We start from the raw sequence: 19,007 nt of genomic DNA, 5'->3' as shown, positions 1-19,007 counted from the left end.
GGATTCGCCGTCGGGAAATCCCCAAAAAAATCGATCCTGCTAAAAGCCCGCTCGGTCTTTGCGCAATTTTAGGCCACTTTCTGTTAAGACGAGTGGGATACGTGCAATTTCGCACGTGCAACGAGCAAACGACGCGATTCGTGCGCGGACAAGAATTTAGAATGAGGTAGCGATGGGAAGACGGCGATTATTTCCCCATTTTTTTCGCGTCATTTAAATGGTCGACGTTTCGGGTTCGCTCTTTACTTTGGGGGAATTCCTTTAGATAGCAACTTAAAAATGTTATCGGCCTGCAAGAGCACTTTAAACAACACTTTACAAAGGTCAGTGTTTGGTGTGATAGTGCTATCTCGATAACCATTGACCTACATTTGCTTGTAGAATTCCATTCCGATCCTTGGGGTCGATCGTGCCGCAAGAGAAACTCTCCGAACGGCTCGCCACACAGAATGAGCCGGTGTTGCAATATTTAAAGGGCTCGGAAGAACGCAAGGAGCTCGAAAAGCAACTGAAATGCATGCAAGAGGCCGTCGAGGAAGTTCCCATTGTCATCGGTGACCATGAGTTTAAATCACAAGATCTCCGATACCAGGTTAGTGTTCTGTGGTCTTTGCCCTCTTAATCTAAGACAACTCGTTATCACCAGGTGATCCCGCACAATCACGGCAAGAAATTGGCCAAGTTTTACTATGCGACGGAGGATATGATCAAAAATGCCATAAAGGTCGCAACAAAAGCCCAGGTCGAGTGGGACAGGACGCCCATTTACGAAAGGTACAGTGTCTAGTTTTTCACCTCCAAAAGATTGCTATAAATTGGAATAATTAAAGTGACAATCAATTTCCAGTAGGTGCAATGAATTTGCAATTTGAACTACTGCATTATTGCAATTAACATACAGGGTGCCCTCAAATCTCATTCCCATGGGGTTTTTTGTAGCAATGCTTTGGAGTTAATTATAAAATGGAAATGCAACTTAAATGAGTGTCATATTGACATCTTATATGATTAGATGACTTTTGGAATGACAAGATTTTGACTTCTATTTTTTACCATTTATGACTTATATTCTTCGATTGTAACAATTTTAGACAATATTTTTTTGGTTGTCTTACGTAGACCTTAAATACGGTCCTGATTTTTTGTATGCGTTTAAAAATTTAAGGCTCCCATGAGTTGAGAGATACAACGTATTGTCTCAGGTTACAGGAAAAGTTGAGTTGGGCCGTAAACGAAACCACCTGTAAATTACCGTGGGGTGTTCTGTTTGTGAATAGAGAATTCGCGCCTAGAAGTGAAAGAGACAGGGTTAAATAAACTTGTCTCATATAAACCTAATTAAAAAATTAGTGGTTTTATTTTTATTGTGGCACCATAATAATAGAGAGAGAGTGTGATTTACTTTTGGAGAAATATTGTGTTAATACAGTAGCGAAATTAAATACATGTGAAACAAATGCGAATTAAGCTTATGGTGACCCACGATTATAAGGTATAATTTGCGAATCAGAAACTGTTACGGTAAATACAAACGATAGTGGAAGTTTTAAACGAGCCAAACTTAATTTTGTACCGCTAATAACTTCAGAACAGTGATTCTTAACCTTTTAGCGGTGAGGGACCATTTTTGTCTTGGCATGGTTTTCTTTGGATATTTCAGACCAATCCAATTCTTCAGTTCCTTCCGATTTTTTAAATCAAATCTTGCCATTTTTTTTTACATCTACTACATCCTTGCAGATTGTTAGGCTTGTCCGCGGATTCTTCAATTTCTTAAATCCTTTCGTGTTCTTCAAACTCCTCAATTGGGTCTTATCATTCCTAGTTTTTACGCCCATTTACGAAAGGTACAGTGTCTAGTTTTTCACCTCCAAAAGATTGCTATAAATTGGAATAATTAAAGTGACAATCAATTTCCAGTAGGTGCAATCAATTTGCAATTTGAACTACTGCAATTAACATACAGGGTGTTACCAAATCTCATTTCCATGGGGTGTTGTGTAGCAATTCTTTGCAGTTAATTATAAAATGGAAATGCAAGATTTTTAAATAGTGTCATATTGAAATCATATGATTAGGTGACTTTTGGAATGACAAGATTTTGGCTTTTATTTTTTACCATTTATGACTTATTCTTCGATTTTAGACAATACTATGTTTCTTCAATTTTTTTGGTTGTCTTACGTGGACCTTAAATACGGTCCTGTTTTTTGTATGCGTTTAAAATTTTAAGGCGGCCATGAGTTGTGAGATACAGGTTACAGGAAAAGTTGAGTTGGGCCGTTAACCTGAAAATTACCGTGGGGTGTGTTTTCTTTGTGAATTCGCGCCTAGAAGTGAGAGAGACATGGTTAAATAAACTGATCTCTGATTCGGGCATGGATATGTATATAAAATTAATTCAAAAATTAGCGGTTTTATTTTTATTGTGGCACCATAATAATTGAGAGAGCGTGTTTTACTTTAGGCGAAATATTATGTTAATACAGTAGCGAAATTAAGTTCATGTGAAACAAATGCGAATTAAGCTTATGGTGACCATCGATTACAAGGTATAATTTGCGAATAAGAAACTGTTACGGTAAATACAAACGATAGTGGAAGTTTTAAACGAGCCAAACTCAATTCTGTAACCCTAATAACTTCAGTGCAGTGATTCTTAACCTTTTAGCGATGAGGGACCATTTGACCATGTTTGTCTTGGCATGGTTTTCTTTGGATATTTCAGATCAATTCAATTCTTCAATTGCTTCCGATTTTTTTAATCAGATCCTGCGATTTTTTAAATCTACTATTTACATCCTTGCAGATTGTTAGGATTGTCCCCGGATTCTTCAATTTCTTAACTCCTCAATTTTGTCTTATCATTCCTAGTTTTTAGTTTCAACTTTGAATTCTTTTTGCAGATTTTTCAAATTCGCCAGAAATTTGACAAATGTCGCTGATTCTTTGGGCTTTTCGCTTCCTCACATTGTTTGGGTTTTTTCTATTCCATTAATTTTTCAAACATTCGTTTATTCGGTTCTTCCTATTTTTCGGATCTCCTTTTCTTCGGATTCTTCCTATTCTTTGTATTTTTCGGCTTTCCAATTATTCAGATATTTCAGATTCTTCGTATATTTCCGATTTCTTGCGATTGTTTGTATTCTTCCAATTCCCAAGTTTTCCCGAAATTCTCCCATGATTTTGACTGCTTTAGGTTCTGCGTTTCTTTAAAAAAATTTAAAAAGCTTTGGATTCTTTAGATGCCTCAGATTACTCCGCCTCTTTACAATTCTTCATATCCATCAGATTCTGCAGATTTTTCCGTTTCATAATAATCTGCACGTTCTTTAAACTTTTTGAGAATTTTTGGACCTTTCAGATACTTGAAATGTTTGATCCTTCAAGTTCACCTTCTGATTCATGGGATTATTCGTCCTATTCATTAGTGCCTTCTGGTCTTTGCAAAGGCTCCAGATTTAAATTGCTCAGGATTACTTTTTCCACATCTTCCCAATTTTTCTACTTCGTCCAGTTCTTGAAATTCTATGATGAAGCCTTTTCTTCGTTTTATCCAATATTTTCAGATTCTTTAAAATTTTCAAGTTCTACTTTCGATTGTTGGAATTCTTCCCTTTAAATTGTAAAAAATTTTTGGATTTTTCACATTCTTAAAATTTTTCAAATTGTGTTTTCAACCTTTCTGTTTGAGTTCATCAGATTCTTACATTTTTTCTGATGTTTCTGTTTCGATTCTTCAAGTGCATCTGAATTTTTCAAACTTTTTTCGTTTTCATTTGTTCAAATATTTCCGTTTCTTCTCAGTTTTACGATTTTTCAGTTTCAAAAAATTCTTTGCCTCAGCAGGTTCCCCCATTTCTACCAATTCTTTCGATTTTTCAAACTGCCTAATTTTCATGATGACGTATCTTCAGTGGGTTCTTATCTTGGCTAATGTCTCGTGTGGTTTGTATCTAGGGTAAGGCGGATTAATGTCGATGTTTCTTGTTTTTTTCACGGATGCTGTTGGCGACTTTCGGTCACGTGGTCCATGATGTTTTCGGGAACTTATTTTGATTATCATTAAAAATTTTGAAAAGAAGCTTGAAATATGTTTCAGAACTTTTTACGAATACTCGGATTTCGTATACGTATACCTATTTCTATAACGTTTCACAAGTACAATTGCACCAATTCAAAGGTACTTTCAAGGCGCACCAAAAAAGTAAATTGCCCCACGTTACGTTAAATGACCTTCAGCGGGCCATAAAATCGGTTTTATTTGCTTATTACGTACGCATTAAATTTTAACAAGGAAGTGACGTCTCATCAATGCAATTATTTCAGGATACAAATCTGGGAGAAAGCCGCGGATCTAATGGCGACCAAGTATCGCCAAGAGCTGAATGCGGCGACGATGCTCGGCCAATCGAAGACGGTCGTGCAGGCGGAGATTGATTCGTCCGCGGAATTGATCGACTTCTTCAGGTAGACAAGACACCACCCCCCCTCGTCCGTCGGACTCTTAAAAATCGGATGTTTTTAGATTTAACGCCGGCTTTATGAAGGAGGCGCTGAAATACCAACCGATCTCCGAAAACCCCCAGGTCACGCTCAACTCGATGAGGTACCGCGGTTTCGACGGCTTCATAGCCGCAATCTCCCCCTTTAACTTTACCGCGATCGGCGGAAATCTCGCGTACACGCCCGCTCTCATTGTAAGTTACACCCGCTTGCGATGTTGCAATTGTAACTTCCCCTTTTCTAGGGCAACGCTGTGCTTTGGAAACCGAGCGACACCGCGCTCCTCTCGAACTGGAAGATCTTCCAAATATGTCGTGAAGCTGGAGTGCCGGCGGGCGTCGTCAATTTCATACCCTGCGACGGGCCGCTCTTCGGCAACACGATAACCAGTTCGAAGTATTTGGCGGGAATTAATTTCACCGGAAGTGTACCGTAAGTAGTTCAAAATTTGGAAGATTTTTTTTGTTCAAATTTCGACATAGGACGTTTAATTACCTATGGAAGAAGGTCGGCGATCAGATGGGGACTTACATGAACTACCCGCGACTAATTGGGGAGTGCGGCGGGAAAAATTACCACTTCGTGCATCCGACGGCTGACGTCACGAGCGTCGTCAACGGCACGATTCGCGCCGCCTTCGAGTATTGCGGGCAGAAGTGCAGCGCGTGCTCCAGAATGTACGTTCCCGAATCGTTGTGGGGACAGGTACGTGCCGAGTTAATCGCGCGCAGGTGCTAAAACCCGTTCACTTTGCAGATCAAAGAGGGCCTTGTGGAGGCGACGAAGAAGCTGAAGGTGGGCGACGTAACCGAATTCGATACGTTCACCGGAGCGGTCATCGACGAAAAGGCGTTTAAGAGAATCGAAGGCTACATCAAACACGGTCAGAAATCGCCCAATACCATCCTCGCGGGCGGACGGTGCGATGCTAGGTAATTTCCTTTACTCGCATCACTCACCAGCTAATCTTTCGTCATCTTGCAGCCGTGGATACTTCGTCCAACCTACCATTATCCAAACTCAAGATCTGAACGATAAGTTAATGACCGAAGAAATTTTCGGCCCCGTATTAGCCGTATACGTCTACAAAGACAGCAAAGTCAATGAAGTATTAAGCACGATTGGATCCACCACACCATACGCCCTTACTGGCGCGATTTTCTCCAAAGATAGGTATGCCATAGACCTCAGCTGCTTCTCTTTGCGACTGTCGCGTTTATATGGCTCTGTTTTTTTTACGATAAGAATGCTAATGTTTTAAGTGGCCTAATCTATTTTTTTTTTTTTAGAAAATTTCTACAACACGCCCTGGAAGAGCTGAAAATGACGGCCGGCAATTTTTACATCAACGATCGGTCGACGGGAAGCGTCGTCGGGCAGCAGCCGTTCGGCGGCGCCCGAATGTCCGGTACCAACGATAAGGCGGGCGGTCCGTACTACGTGCTACGATGGGGAAATCCGCAGGCGATCAAAGAGACTTTCGTACAACTGAAGGATATCGATTATCCTTACATGAAGGCGTAATTGTGATAATAATGTACCCGGTGGTGTACGCAATATCCTGGACTGAAAGTTGTGACAATATCGAATGCATTTTGTAAATCAGATCTGATAACTTTAAATGTGGTGTAGTTTTTTTTTTTTTTTGTATGAAAAATATATGTATTATTTTTTTGTTTGTGATTTTTAGTGCTTTATTTTTCGTACATTTTTAGATATAAGTTATTTAACATTGTTTTTAATAAATAATCGGATTCGGTAGCGGTTTCTACGGGAAAGCAAATACAGGACAGCGAGATTCCCCGTTCTTATGATTCATGAAACTGAAAGTAACAAAAACTTACCTTGCAATTAACACAACAGTAGGAATTACTGTGCAAGAAAAAGCAAAAAGCTATAGTTACGGCATAGTATAATACAAATAGTAAGCCAACCGGTTCGCGCCAATTCTTGATGATTGTAAAGAGATGTATCGGAATATGCTGCCACCTAGTTGAGAGTAGCTCAATATGCCCGTCTGTGAAACTACATTCACTACTGTCACGGAATGATCGAAGCGGGAAAATAGAAAACATGATCGGTAATCGAGTTTAAATATTCTTCCCATATCGTACCTATTCCTATTTCATATCGTCATAATCAAGCACTATACTTACAAGCAGAGCTGGAATGATTACTCAAAAAAAGTATTCGAATACTGATTACAAATTACTTTATGATAAAAGTATTACAGTAATTGATTAGGTAGGTACCTACTTTACAAAATTTGTATTTAATTACAAAATTACAGTAATCGATTTACTTTAGCATCGTAATTACATTAGCTACATTCTTAAACATGCATCTTTCATGCGCACGTATCCATACTTTATTTATCGTTAACGAGTTCGTTGATTCTTTGTTATTACTTATTAACGATCCTCGAGACCGTTCATAATTTTGTATTGCTGTCTGTCTGTCCGTTTGTCGCCCGTATGCACGATACCTTTGTGTAGAAACGTCTGATCATTTTGAAAATCGGTACACATATTCTTATAAGGATATAAGAAAGGTCGCCATTGTTTTTCACCTGAGTTACAGCCCAAAAACTGCCCACACCTGAAAATAAGGTTTTTTTAAATAATTTTTGTTGTTTGTACATATGAATGTCAGGTTTTCTGTGTTAGTAAATATTCCTTAAACCACAAGAAACTACGCCGATGCATAAAAAGTTTGCCCCAACTTTTGTATCTGCGCAATCCAATTTTTTTATTTGTTAAGACGGGATTCTGGATTCTGGATTACGATAGGAGGGTGAACAGTGTCCACGCGTACTTAGGCCTCAAATTCGGGCCCTTTGTACTACCTCCCTGACTAGGGTCGCCCGACCCCTCAGCATCACTCAAGCCATCCCACACGTGAGATGAACCTTAGGACGCTGGAAGGGGAGGCGGCTGTTAAGACGGGAAAATGAAGTTTTGTATGTACGCACCTCGAATAGAAATAAAACTAATGCCGTATCAAGAAAATTGTATAACGTTCCAGTCCCTCTCTGTATAATCCGCTTATATTTTTAGCGCAATTTCCAAGGAAGGTGGATACGCTATTGCACTTTCTCTGTCCGTCGGTCTGTCCGACCGAAGCCTCTATTCCCACAGTTTTCAAGATATTTTGTTCGTTTTTTTTTGCATTCGCTAGCTTATAGCTCTGTCACCTCAATCAAGAAAAATCTTGACGAGTAATGTGCGCATGCGCAGGCTGCGCAGTTTCAACTTTCTTATTTATTAATATATTTTGTTCACAGACACTTCTAGTAAATGCAAACATATCGCATATAGTAAAAATCAGATGTGCACATGCGCGGACTGCGCAATGAACTTATTACTTAACTTATTTATGGAGATATTTCTTTGAAATTTTAACCAAATATCTTTTAGTGAAACCAAACGTGTCGCATACCGGTTACAAAGAAAAACATAGCGCACATAGCTATGGCGTTTTGGAAAGTACTGATCAATGCCTGGAAAATGCGTTGAAGTTGCTCGACTTACTTTTTAGCGCATTTCCACAAAAATAAAAAAACGCGCTATTGTGGCCACTTTGTCCGTCCGTCTGTCCGCTCGTTCGTTGAAACGCTATACTAGTTCTTTATCTTAAGAGCTATTGTTCTACTTTTTTCGCTATTTGGTTCGTTATGGTGTCCAGGATAGCACCAAGAAAGGAATTTTTTCAGAGTTTATTGCTAAAAAACTTGTTGTAAAAAAACCAAAGAACCGTTTTTTGCATGTTCCATAATTTTACACTTTTGCCGTTTATTAACGATCCTAGAAATCGTTAATAATTTTGTATTGCTGTGTGCTGTCTGCCGTCTGCCTGTTGGTCTGTCCGTCTGTTCCTTTGTCTGTCTGTCCCTCTACCTGTCCGTATGAACGATAACTTTCTTTAGAAATGTCCTATCGCTTTGTCATCTCCGCGAGTTATGAACTGATTTGCATGAAATTGAATATGGGCATAGCTTTAGCCATATAATACTTACTCAATGCCAAAAGTTGAGTCGAATCGATGCAAAATTCACAGTGCCCTTTTCGCATCTCGACCATTTATAAACCGAATTGCAAACTTTTTTATTTATAAAAGTATTTACCAGAATGAAATTTGATACATAGGCACTTGGAATAAAGAAAAATCAAACGCCAGTTTCAAAATTTAGGTTTGCGCATGCGCAGTTCCAACTTTCTTATTTAGAAAAGCATTGAAATTATTCTTATAAACTGAAATTGAATGTAGCACGTCAAAAATGGATTGCACATGTGCAACGCTATCTTTAATATTTGTGACCGGATTTTTACGATTTCAAAACGGTCCGGTCAAACGGGACCGGTTAAAACGCATAGTGTATTCAAGCACTAACATGCACCTGGCGTGGTATTACAGTAAGCCAGTGTAATATAGATATTACCCTGTTGAAGTTAAAGACATTTCATATGGCTAACTGTACTGGGTTCAGCGACATCTATTGAAGGGAAGATTCAATTACAATTGGTAGCACCGAATGTTGTTTCATGGGCGCACACCACTTTACAAATATACCGACTCGTGAGACATCTAGCAATCACAAATATGAACTAACCAAAATTCAAACGCGTTGTTTTACTATTGTCAAAGATTAATGATCTTTGCTATTGTGTTATATATATTATGGTTACGGTGTGGTAAATTTAATGTAAACTGGATGAATGCCAAATAAATGCGGAAAAACTCACAATTACGATACGTACAAAACGTAGTTCGCAGAAAGCAAAAGATTTTAACAGTTCAGATTTGTGTACGTACGAAATTCGAGAACTGCTTGAAAAAAGAAATCATACAGCAACTGAAACTGCCTTGCTATGGGTTCCATCCCATAGTGGAATACCAGGGAATGAGCGCGCAGACGCCGCTGTCAAGGAAGGATGCTACCGTAAACCCAGACATCGAACTCTTGAAACAATTGGAGATGGACCTTAGGAGGATAACGTACCGGAAACTCCTTAGACAGTGACAAGAGTGCTGGTCTCAGTTAAACCACAAACTCTCCCGAATAAAACCGACCATCCAGAGACCTATTTACCACAATTTCCGACGTCAAGAAGAGGTTAGTCTCTCACGTCTACGAATGGGACACACCCCTTCTTCACTGTGGGCCACATTATGTTGGAGTGTCCCACCTACGCTGCTCCTCGTCGGTCATTTGGAGTTGCCAACAACCTCCAGGAAGCCCTAAATTCTAATGACTCCGCCACACTTACTGCCACAGCCCAGTACCTTAAAGTGACCGACCTCATCAATAAACTGTAAAAAATTATAATGTAGTTTGAAGGTGCTAAAAACAAAGGTTGATGTACCTCCAAATAAATCGTCAATAATAAAAAAAAAAGTTTTAAATACGACAACGTCGAAAATTCCGAACTGGCCGGTGTATTCGGTTAATATTGTCAAAAAACTATTATTGTTAATGTATTAATATGTAAAGTTGGTTGCCTATTATAGCCACCCATTCCATGCATTTGACCCGTTTTTTTAAGTGTACATAGCCTATATGTATTTTATACTTCCTGTATATTCGAGAGAACAATATACTACATGGATGAATTCGACGAATCAAATTTTCGATGTAAGAAAATCCGTTAGGGCTTTCGTCGAAAATTTTGACAGACGCTTCAGATGTCAAATTGTTTTTGACTTTTTGTTAGCGTCCTTATTGTAAATTTTAAATAGTTTTAAATTAATTGTTGTTTTAAAATGTTACAAACAATCCATTTATTTATTTAAAATGGACAACGTGGAGTGTTAATTTCGACAAATCTCGTAAACGGGCGTTCAAATTTTCCCTCGCCCCTTGGAACATTATGGCGGTATTTTGTGTTGTTTACGCCTGAAAAATTACTTCAAAATGTAATTGGAATTATCGCTTAAATTGATTTAATTTTGGCGTTTTAGATGGATTCCTATCACAGTGTGTCCGAGGATTCGGGCTGCGTAATCAGTCAGTCGGATAAGTCGAGTTCAGTCGGTTTTTCTTACACGGAGACCCCAACTTCGGCGCTTCCAACATCGCGAAAACGCAAATTTTCACAGGACACTTACTCACAGAGCCACGAATGGACGTTTACGTTCGAGGAATCGAACGCAAACAACTTTATGTCGAGTACGTTAAACGAATCTCTAACGAAAAGTTTAGAAAAGTGCAACCTCTACACGCCGAACTTTTATATCGAACGTTCGCCCAGTGAAAAGTCGGAGAAACGTTACAAACTCGACGACAGTCCGGAGTTTCAACCGAAAACCCGTTCGGCGCCGTCTACGCCGACGAAACACCTCGAAGATCAAGAGCTGAGCCCGAATTGTAAGAGCAAGAGCGAGCCGCTGTCGTACTGCTACTATACGCCCGACGTCAAGTTGGGAAATCAGGAGAAGTTCGCATTACTCTACCCGAACATTCACCCGACCGTCTCGCCGACGAAACTCAAAACGCCCGAAAAGCTACGCGAGTTCCTCAAGAAGTTGAATTCGCCCGCGAAAAAGCGACTGTTCGAGCCCGCCGAACGTCCGACGACCGATCCGATCGTACTCTTTACGGTCAAGTACAATGTGCGGCACGTTGTCGCGATGATTTTCGATTACCTGTCCCCCCGCGACCTTTGCACGATCAGTCGGGTGAGCAAGGTGTGGCGGAGAGCCCTGCTTCACGACCACAAGGCGTTCCCGAGGTACTACACGTACTCGCAGGAGTATAACAGCAATAAGGAGAACGTCGGCGATTCGTTCTGTTTTCGCGAGCCGGACACTCCACCTCTCAGTCCGGACACGGATAGTTTTCGTCGGTGCACGAAGGTAGGTGGGGGTGAAGCGAAAAATAGGGCATTCACCCGTTCTAGTCGTTCTACTCGTTTTTTTCCATGTTTCGATTACAGATCGTCTCCCGGCTCTCTCCTAGTCAAAGTCTCCACAAGTGCCTACGTTGTATGGAACCCGCTGTGATACAAAAAAACGTTAGTCAATGCCAAAACCCGAACTGCCTCTACATTTACTGCCGGAACTGCCTGAGCTTCTCGATGACGGGTCCCGAGTACTTCAACGACAAGTGTCGCATGTCCGAGCTCGTCGTGACCACCGGCCTCAATCGTAGCAGTCTGTGCGACATCTCCAACGGGGCGTCGCCCTCGTTCTTCCCGAACGACACGGTGCCCCAATCGAAGTACGACTCGTCCGGTTACGCGTCAGAATTGGACACTACGCCGGTTATAAAACGTGCCCTCGCCGGTCAGCCCCTTCAGCCGGTGACCATCAACAGGCTGGATAGCGTAATTCGGCGCAGAACGCGGCGGCCATCCCTCGTATCGGTAGTCGCGGCACGAACCACGCCGCAAATCTTGGAGGTGATCGAGCCTTCGAGTCCCCCTAAAGTAAAGGACGTTGCGTGCTCTACGAAAAGCAAAAAGTACTTAAAACGTCTGAAATTTTAAGTAAAATGTTAACGACTATTCATAAGTTAAGTATGTGTACTCTCAATGAAACGGCAGGGCACTGGTTAAGTTATTCTATTAACGTAAGGTTTATGTAGAGGAAAATTGAGCTTTGTCATTCGTTCCTTACATTTGTTAGCGAATAAAGTTTTATCTTGCAGAAGAATAAAAAATCACTTACCCTTCCGGGACCCACGGTCATTTAAATAATTACAATTCGTGCCTACGAGCTCGAGAATGCCAGGATTTGAATTGGAGGCGGCACGTTACTGACTTACATTTATTTTGTAACGGTTCGTTGAACGTGAAAGTTTATATAATTTATTATTTATACAATCCGGTTCAGATTAAGCGACGGTTATAGTTCAATTCTCACAATTTGTAATTAATTGATTAGGTCGTTTTGGCACTAGAAGTCTCTGTTCTCTGTTTAAAAGTCAAGTGATAGGGGCTCCCCTGAAAGAAGGTAGTGGGAAACTCGCATAAATACATTTTTAATAAATACCTTGATCATTACCCCATAGGACTTGCATGGGGCCTCTTTAATCTTTATCCTCCCTACTATTATTGCTACCAGTTTAATGAACTGAGTGGGTTTTGCAGAATCAGCTGTCGAATTTATATTATTTTTTTATTACATTGGGTTCCCCTTTGGTTAATTCCACAATTTTTTAACCCAAGTGTCGATATGATGAAGAAATGGAAAAGAAACTAAATTTGGCTCAAAGGACCAATTTATGCTGATACATCACAAACTAAAATTTTTGTTGGAAAGGACTACTTTTACTTATCACATTTTTAATAGTAATAGTAATTTATTGTGTTAATACATTGAAGAAATGCTTACACTCGTCCGAAAATCGTATAAAACATAAACATAAAATACATGAAACATAGAGAACAATAATAATAATAATAATAACTTTTATTATGTTTAAGTAACCGAAAAAAGTTACATACAATCGTCAAAAGAAAAATTACACAAAAATCTAAACCGAGATCTAAACTAATACATAAATTTAAATTTTTTCGGCGAATTTGAAATTAAAATATTCATTTTGGGAATAGAACGCCTTTGACAACAAAAATTGTTTAATGTTGTTGCTAAAAACCTTTTCATTAAGCAACTTAATAGTATCGGGTAGATGATTATAAAATTTTATTGCAATATATTCTGCACCTTTTTGCGATATACTTAATCTTAAAAGGGGTAAACGATAATCCTCCTTGCTACGTGTATCGTGAGCATGAATATTACATAAATAACATGAAAATTCATTTAGAAAACAAATAATTAAAAAATAAAAATAACTTAAAGTGTTAAAGTCTTGAGGTCGTTATCTAAAAACTCTTGGATGTTATATTAGTCTGGTCAAGTTAGTCCGAAAAATAGGGGTACCCTTGCATAAATTCCCAAGAAGCTGAAAATTCAACGTTAGGGATACCATTATAATGAAATTGTGAGAAGTTCCCATCGATCCCATGTGTGCAAAAAATTTTATTCAAGGTCAAAGTTCGCAAAAATGAGTTCTGAATTTTTTTGTGAAACGGTTAGTTTTACGATAAAAATAGCCCAGGTACAAATTGTAGATCATGCAATTATATACAAAAAGTGTCCTTACACTTTTTCTCCTAAGATTCAGTACTTCTGAGAAAAAGCGATTCCAATATTTACTAAAGTGTATTCTCTCTACTATACGTTTCCACGCCACCTGTGAGGTAGTGTACTTGACGCGTTTTTTTAACGTGGTTTTCCCAGTAGGCCTACTCCACGGTAAAGGAGGAACACGCGCGATGATTTTTGCCACAGCGCGGAGAAACCTGTAGGGCAGGCATGTCAACACGCGGCCCCCCGTTCTGAAACCTGCGGCCCATGCACCTCAGTCATTACTCGATATTTAACCCTCGGGCGACTTACAATCCCTCGGGCTCTGTCGCCCTCGGCATAAATAGCGCCTTAATGCCCTTGATACATAAAAGTCTTAATACTACTTAAAAAATCAAGTTATACTTTGTATGGGGTTAGCTTTTTTTATATTTCTATTGTTATATACAAATTTAAGGGGAGTAAAAGTAATAATTTCAAACAGTTCCAAGATTGGGCTACTAGTTCAAAAGTTACAGCCCTTTGAATTTTCTAAAAAGGGAGGTTATACACTGCCTTTTTTGAAGCCCGAAAAAAAAATTGTCTCTGAACGACACGGAAAAAAAATTTTCTTATAGAATGTGGCCTGTAGAATCCATAATTTGAAACAGTTTCAAGATTGGGCTACTAGTTCAAAAGTTACAGCCCTTTGAATTTTTTTTTGAAATTGGTTTCTATAGTTTAACTTTTGATTGAGATGTCTGATCGAAAAAGTACGAATTGATTTGGATTCTACGCACCAAAATTAATGTGAAAAAGTGTTTCCCCGAGAAATTTTGGTGTACTCAATTTTTGGTAAAAAAGGGAGGTTGTACATTGCCTTTTTTGAGGCCAGAAAAAAAAATTGTCTCTGAACGACCCGGAATAAAAATTTTCTTATAGAATGTGGCCCGTAGAATCCATAATTTCAAACAGTTCCAAGATTGGGCTACTAGTTCAAAAGTTACAGCCCTTTGAATTTTCTTTCGAAATTGGTTTCTAGTCTATAACTCTTGATTGAGAAGGAAGGTTATACACACTGCCTTTTTTTGAGGCCCGAAAAAAAAATTGTCTCTGAATACCCGGAAAAAAGATTTTCTTATAGAATGTGGCCTGTAGAATCCATAATTTCAAACAGTTCCAAGATTGGGCTACTAGTTCAAAAGTTACAGCCCTTTGAATTTTCTTTCGAAATTGGTTTCTAGTCCTTTTGAATTTTCTTTCGAAATTGGTTTCTAGTCTATAACTTTTGATTGAGAAGTCTGATCGAAAAAGTACGAATTGTTTTGGATTCTACGCACCAAAATTAATAAGAAAAAGTGTTTTCCCGAGAAATTTTGGTGCAGTCGATTTTTGGTAAAAAAGGAAGGTTATACACTGCCTTTTTTTGAGCCCCGAAAAAAAATTGTCTCAGATCGACCCGGAAAAAAATTTTCTTATAGAATGTGGCCTGTAGAATCCATAATTTCAAACAGTTCCAAGATTGGGCTACTAGTTCAAAAGTTACAGCCCTTTGAATTTTTTTTTTGAAATTGGTTTCTATAGTATAACTTTTGATTGAGATGTCTGATCGAAAAAGTACGAATTGATTTGGATTCTACGCACCAAAATTAATATGAAAAAGTGTTTTCCCCGAGAAATTTTGGTGCAGTCGATTTTTGGTAAAAAAGGAAGGTTATACACTGCCTTGCCTTTTTTGAGGCCCGAAAAAAAAATTGTCTCTGAACGACCCGGAAAAAAAATTTTCTTATAGAATGTGGCCTGTAGAATCCATAATTTCAAACAGTTCCAAGATTGGGCTACTAGTTCAAAAGTTACAGCCCTTTGAATTTTCTTTCGAAATTGGTTTCTATTCTATAACTCTTGATTGAGAAGTCTGATCGAAAAAGTACGAATTGATTTGGATTCTACGCACCAAAATTAATATGAAAAAGTGTTTTCCCCGAGAAATTTTGGTGCAGTCGATGTTTGGTAAAAAAGGAAGGTTATACACTGCCTTTTTTGAGGCCCGAAAAAAAATTGTCTCTGAACGACCCGGAAAAAAATTTTTCTTATAGAATGTGGCCTGTAGAATCCATAATTTCAAACAGTTCCAAGATTGGGCTACTAGTTCAAAAGTTACAGCCCTTTGAATTTTCTTTCGAAATTGCAGTTTCTAGTCTATAACTTTTGATTGAGAAGTCTGATCGAAAAAGTACGAACTGATTTGGATTCTACGCACCAAAATTAATATGAAAAAGTGTTTTCCCCGAGAAATTTTGGTGCAGTCGATTTTTGGTAAAAAAGGAAGGTTATACACTGCCTTTTTTGAGGCCCGAAAAAAAAATTGTCTCTGAACGACCTGGAAAAAAAATTTGCTTATAGAATGTGGCCCGTAGAATCCATAATTTCAAACAGTTTCAAGATTGGGCTACTGGTTCAAAAGTTACAGCCCTTTGAATTTTCTTTTGAAAATGGTTTCTAGTCTATAACTTTTGATTGAGAAGTCTGATTGAAAAAGTACGAATTGATTTGGATTCTACGCACCAAAATTAATATGAAAAAGTGTTTTCCCCGAGAAATTTTGGCGCAGTCGATTTTTGGTAAAAAAGGAAGGTTATACACTTCCGTTTTTGAGGCCCGAAAAAAAAATTGTCTCTGAACGACCCGGAAAAAAATTTGCTTATAGAATGTGACCTGTAGAATCCATAATTTCAAACAGTTCCAAGATTGGGCTACTAGTTCAAAAGTTACAGCCCTTTGAATTTACTTTCGAAATTGACTAAATACTAAGTATTTGAGTTACAAATACAAATAGTAAGTATTTGAGTTACAAATACAAATACTGCTTCCATAAAAGTATTTAATTACAAAGTATTTGAATACTAAAAAGTATTTACAAAATCGAATACTGCCCAGCTCTGGTATGGACGCTAGTAAACTTCCCGAATGTTAGAGGAATCTCTATAGAACATCCATTCTGAATGTATACAACATACATAGAATATCCTATTTAACATCTTTTGCATATTACAGGAATATCCATGATATATCCAGTTGTCAGTATACCAATATACATACCATGTCTGATGCATATACATAAGACATCTAAAACGTATATACTATGTATTATGTGAAGTCTGCCAAACTTATATCCCATGCACATAGGTACATCGGACATTTGCGACATGCTTTTCCACATTCTCTGGATATACAATATCCCACGTGGAATGTACATGGTCTGCTAATGTGAGGAGAACTAACTCTTTTTTGTCGGGTTGAAGGACAAGGAGTGTTATCCCTACACCATTCTTCAGTTACTTATTCTAAAGGCTGATTGCATCAGTCTGCATAGCGTAGGTGTAGCGTTGGGGGCACCCTCTCACTACTGTGCAGTAGATGGATTCTATAGAGCTGCAAACATTCTTCCATGCCTCTTTCTGACGCCTAGTCTAATATCTTTCTTTAGGTGTACCTTATAGGCCTTCCATTCGACTATAGCTTTGTTCTTCTTTGCTTTATTGAACAGTTTGTCCAACCGAGTTTTCTGCTCTTCTAGCGCCCTCTGCGTCACTAGAAATGGTTATAGGGCGTCTTGGCAGTCCTCAGGGGTATATGTAACTCAACTACCAGGATTCGTTCATTTGCTTTGCACGGCACAAACACGAAGATGTTGGCATACGCCGGGTCGAGCCTGGCGTTACGCGCCCCTCTTTATCAATGAACCACTCAAGGGCTATTCCATACCACCAGACCCCCGGACTTGTGTTTACTTCTTAAGAGGAAGGAATATGATTCTAAGCTCCAGGGTGTTGCTTTAGTTTTGATTTCAAATTTAAGTGGAATTTGGTTAGCTTTGGTTGTTGTTTAAATATTTAAACAATGCTTTGGTTCATATGCACAAGACGTCGATTCGACGAACTACAATTTTCGACATTAGCAGTTGGACGACGAACACCGTTATTGCCAACCACACAATCAGACAGAAATTCCCCAAATAACCAAAACTGCCATTAACGAAATGGCTGCTGTGTCCGATTGTTTTTCTTTAGGAAGTACTGTCTGGTGTCGAACATGTTACAATCAAGAAGTTGAGGGAGACGTCCTCGCGTTCGATCCACAAACAAAAATTCTAATACTAAGTATCCTTTTTTATTTAATTCATCCGCAAGTTTCGCCAATGTGAAGGTGGTCCCTTTCCTTAACTGACTTAATCAGAATGTCCACCTTCAAGCGGTTCAAATCTTTTACACGACGTACATTTTATAAATCTATCACTAGTAAGCGAGTTACAAGTAAAAAAAGAAGTTTCCGCCATTCCAGAAGTACCACAGTCGCTAAACCTGCAAAGGGTAAAAACCGGATCGGAATCGCACGCGCTCATTACGAACTAAACTTTTTAGCTAAACACACGTATAAGGAACCAAGTTGACGAAAAACGGCGTCTATTAACGGCAATGGCGGCGAACGTTTCGCCCGAAGGACAGCGTCTCTTCATAGCAATCGCTAAAATATTCAAAGAGGTACGATGGCGAAATTCGGATATCGTCGTCTGGGATCATCAGGTCTGTTGTCGCTCCTAGGCTTACCTCTCGTTACCCCCTCCCTCCCTCTACGTTTTGCAGGTTATTATTAGTCCACCTTATCAATTGGATGATATCAAAGGCAACGCGAATAGCAAAGAATTTGGATATATTAAGAAAGTGGTAAGTCGGAACTCTGCGTGCCCCCCCCGACAGCATCTCTAATTTACCAATTTTACAGGTAGAGAAACACATGAAGGATACTGCCTTAAACAATTCGACGGTCAATCAGGTTGTCCAACACAACTCGAGTGCGCAATAAAAATAAAAAAAAAACACCAGACCCACTCATAGAATACCTCACAGATTTCGAACTACAATAGTATTGAAATTTTATTCCGTTCGCGATTAATTCTGTCTTTAAAATTTGTTCTCTATTATATTTTTTTGTGTTTACACATTGTTTCGAGTCGCCTATCGTGATTGAATCATGATTATTGTAAATTTTTTTATACATAAGTTTTTTGTTATTGCCCCGATCATTTTTTTTAATGTATCATTTCAATGGTTGCATGTAATATATGAACAAATACAGTTTACAGAAATATCATTTGTGCATCATTCACATCAATTGTGAAAAATTGTCTTGTGGCGCCATCTAAACTAATTAGAGAGGGGCTCGACCAATTACATTCAAGCAAAGATAAAAGATTATTGACATAGTTACCAGTTTTTTTGAGAAAACGGTCCAAAAGTATGATTTCATTGGGATTAAATTATCGATTATCGCGAACTAATTAGAATTATTAATTTAAGAAAGGGTACATTTCGTTTTTGTTCGAGCATAACACAGACATGGAATTCGGAATTGAACCATAATATACCTACGAT

The 19,007-nt window shown here is 38.7% G+C and overlaps 3 protein-coding genes across 3 annotated transcripts; all 3 read left to right on the top strand.

Moving 5' to 3' along the window:
• Positions 1–162: 162 nt before the first annotated feature.
• LOC116161691 (delta-1-pyrroline-5-carboxylate dehydrogenase, mitochondrial) lies at positions 163–6,042 on the top strand. The gene is made up of 10 exons (XM_031475132.1): positions 163–323; positions 382–592; positions 647–774; positions 4,330–4,470; positions 4,529–4,700; positions 4,751–4,938; positions 4,989–5,211; positions 5,263–5,438; positions 5,491–5,679; positions 5,796–6,042. Exons 1-10 carry the CDS (start codon positions 280–282, stop codon positions 6,028–6,030), a joined length of 1,707 nt encoding a protein of 568 aa, XP_031330992.1. The 5' UTR covers positions 163–279; the 3' UTR covers positions 6,031–6,042.
• Positions 6,043–10,182: 4,140 nt separating this feature from the next.
• Positions 10,183–12,176, top strand: LOC116162120. Its single transcript, XM_031475653.1, has 3 exons — positions 10,183–10,419; positions 10,465–11,358; positions 11,439–12,176. The coding sequence occupies exons 2-3, from the start codon at positions 10,465–10,467 to the stop codon at positions 11,988–11,990; spliced, it is 1,446 nt and encodes a 481-aa protein (XP_031331513.1). The 5' UTR covers positions 10,183–10,419; the 3' UTR covers positions 11,991–12,176.
• A 5,395-nt stretch (positions 12,177–17,571) lies between these two features.
• Positions 17,572–18,442, top strand: LOC116161548 (protein LSM12 homolog). Its single transcript, XM_031474934.1, has 5 exons — positions 17,572–17,735; positions 17,812–17,945; positions 17,997–18,158; positions 18,219–18,299; positions 18,358–18,442. Exons 1-5 carry the CDS (start codon positions 17,615–17,617, stop codon positions 18,436–18,438), a joined length of 579 nt encoding a protein of 192 aa, XP_031330794.1. The 5' UTR covers positions 17,572–17,614; the 3' UTR covers positions 18,439–18,442.
• Positions 18,443–19,007: the final 565 nt, after the last annotated feature.

The sequence above is a fragment of the Photinus pyralis genome, unplaced genomic scaffold (genome assembly GCF_008802855.1).
Source record: "Photinus pyralis isolate 1611_PpyrPB1 unplaced genomic scaffold, Ppyr1.3 Ppyr1.4_LG10, whole genome shotgun sequence".
Lineage (NCBI taxonomy): Eukaryota > Metazoa > Arthropoda > Insecta > Coleoptera > Lampyridae > Photinus > Photinus pyralis.
This window is presented reverse-complemented; position numbering and strand designations above follow the sequence as displayed.